General features: G+C 42.5%; 1 protein-coding gene across 1 annotated transcript; it reads right to left on the bottom strand.

Annotated features, from left to right (window-relative positions):
- Positions 1 to 7,390, bottom strand: FITM2 (fat storage inducing transmembrane protein 2). The gene is made up of 2 exons (XM_082227507.1): positions 7,106 to 7,390; positions 1 to 5,762 (listed from the first exon to the last, which is right to left on the bottom strand). The coding sequence occupies exons 1-2, from the start codon at positions 7,276 to 7,278 to the stop codon at positions 5,147 to 5,149; spliced, it is 789 nt and encodes a 262-aa protein (XP_082083633.1). The 5' UTR covers positions 7,279 to 7,390; the 3' UTR covers positions 1 to 5,146.
- Positions 7,391 to 10,636: the final 3,246 nt, after the last annotated feature.

Here is a 10,636-nt window from a genome sequence, read left to right as displayed (position 1 = left end):
TTACATTGAACTAACTTTATTGAGACAAGACAATGTTGTTTTTGCCCAGTATTGTCACGATTACACTTGCTCTGTTTCCATCATTCCATTCAAAATACATCAGTTCTTTTAAAAGGAAAAAAACCCAGGTATCTGCAACAAGGTCTTTAACAAAAATCCATTTCAAATCTAGCCTTTTGCTTTGCCAAATATGTCAAATCCTTCCGATCCTGGGGCGAATTTATTTATACTTCAGTGGTTAGAATTATATTGTATTAAGTATCCCTCCTCCTACAAAGAAACAGACCATTGGGCAGAAGGTTCAGTGCCCTTGAATTCCAGAGATTGTTATTAGGATAACGCATAGTATAAGCCAGCTGGAATCTGACTCAAATGCAAGCAAAGACACAAGAGAACAATCATCCAGCATTTCACCAGTCCAGTGAATACTGTAGCTCCATATACCAAGACTAGGTGTGTTCACAAATCAGGTGGTTGTCTGCAAACCAAAAAAAAAGGGCACACATCCTTCCTCATGCCAGGTCTTCTGTAATAATGTATAAATGGGATTTCTTCCTGAAGAGTACCAGCTCCCCACCCCACCCGCAATTTATATTACGGTATATGGATCAAAGCTGTAAGTATTATCAAGCTGCCTGCCATGCTGCCCTATTGTTTTGAGATAGGAAATTGAAGACTACTTCCAGTATAATGGTTACAATGCATGGATGGCTCTGGAAGCAACTCCCAGGCTCCCGTACAAATGAAGATGTTTTGTTCACCTGAACTATCCAGGCAGAGTTATCTGCAGAGGGTACAACAATCGTTACAATTCACAGGAGTGTTTTTTGGGATGCTGCATTTTGTCCAAATGAGCAATTTTCACATGAATGCACCCAGATGAATCAGCATCATGCGGCTGTTCAAATGTTCACTAAAACTAGACCAAAGCTGGGCACTCTCAAAAAATGCCTGGATAATTTAAATCCATACGTTTTGCTCAAAGAAGCAGTTAATCTCAACGTAATTCATTCTAACTTCCCCGTGGCTTTTTATTTTTAAAAACTATTTGAACCCCAGTGCTTCTCTCCAAAAACTAACCACGTGACCTGCCTACCTCATGGCATGGCTCTTTTAATGATGCAATCTTGAATGTGTACATTTGCAAGTAAATCCCAGTTACATCACTGGGGCCTAGTCCCAAATTGTGGTTAGAATCAGAAGTAATTACTACTCATGACTACATACAAGCAAGCATGACCTTTCCAAAACCCATTTTTTTTCTTTTAAAGGTTTGCAATAGGCACTTACTTAATACATTGTCAATAAGGTATCTATATATTATATATAGTGTTATTTTTTAAGTACCATTTTTTATTTAGAATATTTTGTGCATGTTGTTAAAAGCTAAAAAAGCAATATGATCTACATCAGGCATAAGGAACTGGTGACCTCCAGATGTGGCTGGACTACAACTCCCATCATCCCTGACCATCGGCCATGGTAGCTGAGGCTGACAGAACTGGTAGTCCAACATGTGGAAGGTCCCAAGTTCCCCATCCCTTACTTACATTTTAGGCATACAATGGCTGCATTTGGCCAATCGTTATTTTGGCTTAATACGCTGACATGTGAATGGGGATTGTAAATGTGTGCGTAGCCCCTTTGTTCTTCCTTTCAGGGGAGGAAACAATCCACAAAATCTTCAGTTAACAATAAATTTCTTATGTAATTCTAACAGTGAAACGATGGTTAACCACTTTGGAACAAAGGATATGATGCCATGGTTTGAAGGCTGGTTCATATTTCAGCTGATTAAACCAGGTAAGATTCCCAAACCTGCAAATATTTGTCAATGTGAGCCATGCAAAATTAGGATGTAGCCCACTCCTGAGGAATTCAATGGAAAAACCTCTAAATTCTTCATAGATCAGAACTATATAACAGCAGTTGTCAATAGGCTTTAAAAGCCAAACAAGCTGCATGCAGCCTCAACTCATGTCATATTCAGAAAAGGCAGCTTAAAGGTGCTTTGGCACAACAACTCAGAATGCAAGTACCGTATGTTTGTTTACTTCCAAGTCATGAATCTGCACCAAAGAACCTAAATTATGAGATACCCAGAGCTTTATAGAGAGTCAATGTCAACAGGACCACAAATCTGCTCTCCACTGAAGACAGTAAAAAGACAAGAAGCAGCTGTTTGTGGCACAAGCTGCTGGTTGAAATGCAGCAAAATATTTAGTTCTGGTGCTTCTGATCCTTTACATGGAATGAAATCCTCCTATATAAACATTTTTTAATGTATGATGAAGACGCTGCTTTAATGAAGAGGTGGCTAACCTGTAGCCCTTCACTGTTGGGCTCCAACTTCCATCAGCCTCAGCCAGCAAGGCCAATTATCAGAGATGATGGGAGTTGGAGTCCAACTCATCGCAGGGGCCAGAGGTTAGTCACTTCTACTTAATGCTAGTGGAGATAGCAGTTTAATAAAGATAATGATAAATAATGAAGGCTGCTAGATAGTTCTGCTCATTGTCAATAGCTATTGAAGCAGGTCTTCATGTCTGAGTAGACAAGAAGAAAATATGATATGAAGTGAATGTGAATTCCAAATAATTACTCCATGGAGGACAAAAGAGAACATAAACCACAGGAGGGTTTTTGCTGACTACCAACACTGATGCTGTGTGTAATGAAACTCAGCCATGCAACCGACAATGTTTAGCACATACAGTCAGCAGAAAGTATGCACACAAATAAAATGCATGCAGATAAATAATAGCAATGAAATATATCAGTGCATGCTGTATTTTTTAAAAAATAATATAAATGCAAAACACTAAAACATTAATATTACATAAAAAATAAATGTACCGAATCTTACAGCTTATAGAACTTTTACAAGATGCCAACAAAAGAAACAAATAATACTTGGGATCTGTTCTCACTTAGCACTTTTCTACCACCCGCAAGCTGCCTTGAACCATCCTCAGGAGACTAATTTCCTTGAGTGGAAAGTCAGCATGAACTTGGCTGCTAAACTGGTTATAGCAATAATGGTTGCCATGATTACACTGGCAGGGGAAAAGGGCTCCCACAGGCATGGAAATTGCCCTTCATGTGTGCGTAAAGTCACATTTATTAATATCTGAATTATACTCTGATGTTTGATCCAGAAGGATCCACAGGACAACTTAAAAATACAATCAAGTGAGGCTGCTTCCATGTCCTCTAAATGACACATGCCATCAGATAGCCATCTCCCAATTCTCTTTTGGGGAACTGTAGTCATTTTATCTTAGTTCAGTCCAACTGCTGACTGTTAATTGTTTGCTACAGTTATTCATTAAAGTTATTCTTGACGGATATTCAAACAGCTGAGGAAGGCACCAAACTGCTTTTATACGTGAGAATACTGCGGTATGTATCAACCCCAATCTGCCATTTGGAAGTCATTTAAATTTGACATATTTTCAAAAGTCATCTCAACCCCACAGAAGTCAATGAGATGAACATTTGCATTCTACATGTTCTTTCATGCAAGACATGTTTTAACTTGGGAAGAATTTTTTTAAAGCATCCTGGAGTTTCATGCACAGAAACTGCTAAAGGGATTTTGGATCTAAAAATCCAAATAAGCACCACTGGATTATTTCTGGAGTAACTTCCATCTAATTATTCTTGCGGGTACTGTGAAAAAAGAAGGTACTTACAAAGCAAGTAAATTTGTTTAGGATTGAGCTGTTAGTGTTAAGTATACCACCTTAAGTAGCTTAAACATCATATACTTAATATGAAGATTCAAACCACTTCTTGAAAATTCCATTGCAGGACTGCAGACTTTGGTCCAGAAGGATAGTAGACCCCTGGGTATTAACGTACAAAGCAGTACCATTTGCTAAGATGCAAGTTTGTTTGTTTGTTTAAAAACAGAATTAAAAATAATTGCATTTCTTCTTCAAAGCAGACAGCCACGTCACAGAGCTGAAGCAAGCAATGTAGTAAAACTATGTAAAAGTAGATTGTGTTTTAAAGTTAGTGTCATTGATGGGTGGGGGACAGATAAAGCATCTACAAAATTTCATTTGAAACAAGATCATTTATAAATTTTCCCCAATGCCAAGAAACAGCTGATGGAATCAATATAAAAAGAACATTAGTCCCCATAAAAGAACAAACTGCCTTTCTGCTGCAGACCGTGGACATCTTACAGCATTAAACAGATTAAGGCAAGAGGGAAGAATGTGAGTGCAGCAATCTTGCAGCCAACACCCTGCTTTACTAATATAAAGTGTGTTGCAATAATCAAGGATATTACATTGCTACTGTAGTAAACGTCAAGATACTCAAAGGCTTTTAATTACATGGAAAAAATAAATACCAACACAAAGGTTGGATTATGCAAGCTGTTTTGTCTAAAGAAAATGATCTGGAAATGCATTTTGTGGTAGTCTGAAAGGATGGGTTGGCAGAACTGGAGACTAAAAGCATCTAACAGCTGGAATAGATGCTTATTCACAGAATTAAGAGTTGTTTTATAGCCACATTTCTGTATTGTTAATCCACAAGTGGCTCAAACTATCACTGACTCAGTAGAGAGCCCTCCCTCACCCTAACATATTGGTTCAGGGAGCTACTAACAGAAAGCTTTGTCTGCATCAAGCTATCCTTGACTTAGGGGTATAACAGCAATGATAAAAAATAAAATTGTGGTGTGCCATGACCAGGACAGGTCCAGGGAGCTCCATTAGCCAGTAATCTGCCCAAACCAACAATGGTTTGTCCCTTGCTGTTTGTTAATATTTTTCTAACAAGTTCTATTTTGTTGTGTAGTGTAAGATGTTAGCTTCTTCCATAGCCAAAGAACCAACCTTGTGAATGCATTCCCCTGCCCCACCAGTTAAAGGAATTTAGACTTCATTGCCAACACAATCACTAACGCTGTCATTGAATTAGTGAAAAAGGTTAACTGTCATATGATTAGTAGGACTCCAACAGCAGCCTCCTTTTATGAGGAAATAAATTCAAACCTCTACACAGAATCAAAAAATATTTTGTCTTCAACTCCTCCCTTTAAATATACTGAAAATAATTATTTTAAAAATTAGTTATCAAGCAAAGAATTTTCTTTAAAACAAAATCTGACTCATAGGCACTCTTTTTTTTATAGGCTACGGTTGGACTTTCGGGAACTCCAACTAGTTCTTTCCGGAGGAAGTCCAGGAGACAAAGGAGTTAGGTACCAGTACCTGTATGTTCCATACCAAGCCAAGAGACCCGCCAACGTGCCAAATAACTTTTGGGAGAAGTCATGGAAATACACAGCCGTGGTAAAAAACATCCACAACCAAATCATGGTCAAGAAACTCAGGGCCAGGAAAAAGCCATTTACCACAGTGTGCATTCTGGAGTTCTGGGAGATGTTCACAATGTGCAACACGGCCATCTCCTCTATCGTAATCAGGGCACAGTATGAGAGAAGGAAGGAGTGTCCTGAGATGTCAAAGCCATTCCAGAAGCCACCAGCTTTTAGGCACTGTAGTTTGTTGGGATGTTCCTTCAGCGGTACATCAAGGGCCACAGATTTGTAGCAGCTGCCTGTGAGGTCCTCAATGTACAGGAACACCCCAGTGCATGAATACCAAATGGCAGTGCCAACCAGCAAAGCACTGAGACGTCGAACCACCACCGCAACGCTCCGGGTGACGTGGTAGGTAGTGATGCCGATAAAAGGCAGCAGCAGACAAAGGGTCCAGGCCCAGGCAACTTTAACAAAATACCTGCCAGGGAGAAATTGAAAAGAAATATTCTAAGCTCCAGGGAGGTAAGAGAGATGTGCTCAGAGAAGTTACAAAATTATACCATCTGCATATTGCCAAATCCATCCTAGTTAATTCTCATAATCTTCTGGACAAGGCTTGTACCAAACACATGGATCCTTCTACACAAGAGGCACTAAAGTAGTGGCCAGGATCTGGTACAAGCCTTAAAAAACTCTTGAGTGGTCACAAAACTACCACATTTGATATAGGTACAAGTTGTAAACAGCCTCGAAAATCGAAGTGCCCTGTTTAATTTGAAAACTGACCATAGCTTTACTGCATATGTAGCGAATGTTGGGTTGTTGTTGTTTTCCTTTCCTTTCTTTGGATGCTGCCATGGCCTTTGGCTAGCACAATAAAACCCAATAAAATTTATTTATCAAAATCTGAAAATTCAAAATGAACTATTTCTCAGAAATTAAATTAGTTCAAAGGAAGCTAAAGAAGAAGAAGAAGAAGAGTTTGGATTTGATATCCCGCCTTTCACTCCCCTTCAGGAGTCTCAAAGCGGCTAACATTCTCCTTTCCCTTCCTCCCCCACAACAAACACTCTGTGAGGTGAGTGGGGCTGAGAGACTTCAAAGAAGTGTCTAGGAGGAGCAAGCTGGGAAACAGATCAAGAATGACCTGCAGCAAGAGGGACATATGCAAGAGCATCCCAGCTAATACTTCTAAATTTGGGCTGGAGTTTAGTGGCAGAGCACATGCATGCAGAAGTTCCTAAATTCAATCTGCACCATCTCCAGGTGGGGCTGGAAAAGACCCTTGTCCGAAACCTGGAAAGCTAATGAAAAGGAAACCCCTGGTCCCTCCAGAGGTTGCTGGGCTACAACATCTGGAGGGCCAAAGCCAGATGGACTCAGCTTCCTAAATGCACGTGGCCAGGAGAGAATCCACTACCATCACGAAAATTACTGGCTCCTGCCACACCTAGCAAGATAATCCGTTTAATCAAGACAGCACGCTTTCTCCACATCTGGGATTAGGCAAGCGGTTACTGCATTTATTGGTTTTTGCTTCATTGCTGGCTACATTGCTACTCGCCCTAATAAAATCAAACCCCGGCAAACAAAAGCCGCTTTTTCTGACAGGGTCTCACCCTTATTTGCAGAAGGGCAACAACCTCCTCATGCAACAGCTTCTGGTAAGATACGCCCCCTGCCCTGCCCTCCCTTCAGATTCCCCCCCCCCGCCCAGGTTAAAGTGCCCCCGATGTCAAGCTGCCCCATCCTCTCAGCCCCCTCCCCTCCCTGTCAATCAACGCCAGGCCCCTCCTCCTCCTCCTCCTCACATCCCCTCACATGTTAAGCAGGTTGCGCTTGTTGCTCATGTAGGTCTCCGGCAGCGGCGCCCACTCCTTGATGACGCAGCCGCCCAGCATGAGGCCCAGCAGCCCCAAAGGCATCGTCCTCCGCGCCGCGTCGCGCACCAGGTAAGGGCGCAAGAAGCGCGCCGAGCGGTCCATGTACTCCATCGCCAAGGCTCCGAGGAGGACTCGACGCCGCTGCAGAGGGCGGCCAGCCGGTGACCGCCGGCCAAGAGGACGCCCGGCCGACGTGCTGCGTCACAGCCTCGCGTCGCTCGGGCCCCGCCCCGCCGCAAGCCGGCCTGTCCTTTTCTCTCCGCAACTGCGCAGGCGCCTTCTCGTGCTGCGCGTGCAGCCAAGTCCTAACCGTCACTTTAGGCGCCTCCCGTCTGCGCCTGCGCAGGGCGTTGAATACCCCCTGGCCTGATTTCGTCACGCTTAGGTGTTCACTGCTGTTAAGATTTAGGTGGAGGTTATTGTTGAGTGAGCATGCATAGGAGGAGCAGGATTCTCTAATAAATAAATAAATGCATTTTTAAAAGGAAGAGTAGGAGAGGTTGCACTCTTAACATGCACAATTGCCTGTGGCGCTGTGTGCACAAAAGTGTTCGCTTTGCGCAGTTGCCTCACCCCAGTTGCCCACTCTTGCTTAATGATAGGGCCGGCCCTGAGTGGGCGAAATCATGTGTCGAAATGATTGGCAGCAATCATTGTGTGGAAGGAGGGGCTTTTGTTAGGTGCGGGTTTATTCTGCCTGGCCCCAGATGTTGTTAGCCAAGTTAATAATAATAATAATAATAATAATAATAATAATAATAATAGTTTATTACGGCCGTAGGCCCATACAGATAAAAACAAGACATAAATAACAGCTTGTGCATGTGGGAAAAAAACTTGTTAGCCAAGTTGCAAAGTCCCAAAAGCTTCACTTTCTGAAATCCCCTTTTCCATGCTACTCTTGACAGCTGTTCTCCTTTGCATCAACCTAATCTCCACATTGATGGAGATGTTCAATGCGCAATTAATTGTGTGACAGGCTACACCAGTTGGATTTTCCTCTTCCTGTCTTTGGCATCTGGCTACTCAACTGGACATTAACCGCAGAGCATGAAGTCCTCATGGATTGCTTCCTCAAAATGTTTGTTCAGTGCGCTATGGCTATGCAGAAGCAGATGCAACGTGAGGAAAATGTATTAGGAATAAGATAGGTATGTCCCTGCCAATATCAGTGGTGCATCCAGACTTCAATGCATTCCACAAAATGATAAATACCAAGCTACAAAGAGCACAGAGCAGAATTGACAAAAGTTGGAAAGGACACAGAATAATGTATGCATGCACACCAATTTTCCACAGAGGGGCAGCACATGATTGGGAGAAAAATCAGACCTTTTCTGTATAAAATGAAACAGTGTGTACTGCAGGCACAAGTGTAATAGTAATTATCCTTATTCCAGGTGCAGCTTAGGGGAATGATGTTTTAAATCAATAATAACAACTATTCTTTTTGTAAACTGCTTTTTACAATCAAGTTTTATATATATTAGTGTGTGGACAAGTGTGCAGTAGCTTCCTTTGTATTCTCCTGAAAAGTAATTAATAGATGGAGGGGGTCTTTAAAAGGTCATAGAGACAAAGACGAATGATATACAACTTTGTGAGGCTCCGTAGTCATCATAACCCTACTTTCCTGGGAGTAAGCCCCACTGAATTCAATGGTACTTACTTCTGACTAGACGTGGGTAAGATTGCAATGTAATGGTCATTTTTCTCCCCATGGAGATGCAGGGAAGAGTAATCTGCCTAATAAATAACTCTCAGTTTACATAGCAGGTGGTCTGTCCACAGCTATACAATGCTATTATATGCAGCATTGCATCAAGTTGAGTTCAGTTTGAGGAACTCAGGCAGTGTTTATTCAGCTGCAACAACTGATTTATTTAGCAAAACAGGTTCCGCTTTAGAATTTCCAGCAGAAAGACAAATCTTTGCAGGGGGTCTGTCATTCAGTGCTATTAACAATGTGAACAGAGTCTCTCCAGCCTGGTGGTAAATTATATATTTCACACTGAGATGTGACAACTGAGGCTGTGTACACACTAACCCATTTGTAGCACAAAAAAATGTAGTTTTTCCTCAGTCCAGATCATTCATGTTCGTCCTCTAAATTGATTCTAGATCCTGTTGTCCACAAAGGTTGGTGGGGTTACTTGATACCCATTTGAAAACACTCACGTTGGTTAGCTTAACCACAACTTTTCCATCCTGCATATGCCCCAGGTGAATGAAGAAGGAAGTGGTGATTGTGGTCTTCATATATACCCATCCGCAATGTCATTGGACAGGTGTGGACACCCCTCTGATGGCTGGAACTGCCTTCATCAGTTTTCAAATGGACACACTGCAGAGGAATGCAGAATCAATTTACAGTGAAGTATAATTTGTACAGGAACGCGGGTGGCGCTGTGGGTAAAACCTCAGTGTCTAGGACTTGCTGATCGTAAGTTCGGCGGTTCGAATCCCCGCGGCGGGGTGAGCTCCCGTTGTTCGGTCCCATCTCCTGCCCACCTAGCAGTTCGGAAGCACCCTTAAGTGCAAGTAGATAAATAGGTACCGCTTTATAGCGGGAAGGTAAATGGCGTTTCCGTGCGCTGCGCTGGTGCTGGCTCGCCAGATGCAGCTTAGTCACGGTGGCCACATGACCCGGAAGTGTCTTCGGACAGCGCTGGCTCCCAGCCTCTTGAGCGAGATGAGCGCGCAACCCTAGAGTCGGACACGACTGGCCCGTATGGGCAGGGGTACCTTTACCTATAATTTTACGCAGCCATATCTCAAAGGAACAGTTATATGCAAGGCTTTTTTCTGGGGGAATGCAGGGGTATGCATACCCCTAAACATTTTGTGAATCTAAGTTTGGCATCATTGAGGGGCAGTATTTCAATATGAGTAGGAAAATGAGAGTACCCCTAAACATATTTTTTTAAGCACTGGTTATATGCAAGGCTTTACTAATGTTAACAACAGTCTGAAATTGGGGTTTGGGCAGTACATCTTTTTCCTTCCACAACACATAATCAGTCCGACTGCATGCATGTTTATGCATAAGTATATCCCACTAGGTCCCATGTGACTGCACAGGATTGCAGCCTTGGACACCATGGAAGCTGTTGCTGTGTTCTCTATGGAATGAGAAAGACAAAGAAGCTGTCACCCTGTCCCTCTCCTCCATCCATCAATCTGGGCAGCCCTCAGTTACCATACATACATTTACAAAGGATCAGTTTGTCCCTTGCTTCAGCATCCGTCTTCTAGAGAGAAACTACTGCCAGAGGAAATGACAAATATATTCTTCACAAAAGTAACACCAACCTTGGCAGACTCAATTGATTGTGGCAGCAACAACTTCATTTTCTTTTCCTTCCTGCGAGAGTAGAATAGAATCATAGAATCATAGAGTTGGAAGAGACCACAAGGGCCATCGAGTCCAACCCCCTGCCAAGCAGGAAACACCATCAGAGCACTCCTG

Source organism: Podarcis vaucheri (assembly GCF_965113315.1).
Source record: "Podarcis vaucheri genome assembly, chromosome: 6".
Lineage (NCBI taxonomy): Eukaryota > Metazoa > Chordata > Lepidosauria > Squamata > Lacertidae > Podarcis > Podarcis vaucheri.
This window is presented reverse-complemented; position numbering and strand designations above follow the sequence as displayed.

Excerpts from the sequence above, each read along its gene's own strand:
- FITM2 (XM_082227507.1), bottom strand. The coding sequence starts at position 7,278 with ATGGAGTACATGGACCGCTCGGCGCGCTTCTTGCGCCCTTACCTGGTG. Across the intron at positions 5,763-7,105 it reads AAGCGCAACCTGCTTAACAT|GTATTTTGTTAAAGTTGCCT; the intron begins GTGAGGGGATGT and ends TCTCCCTGGCAG.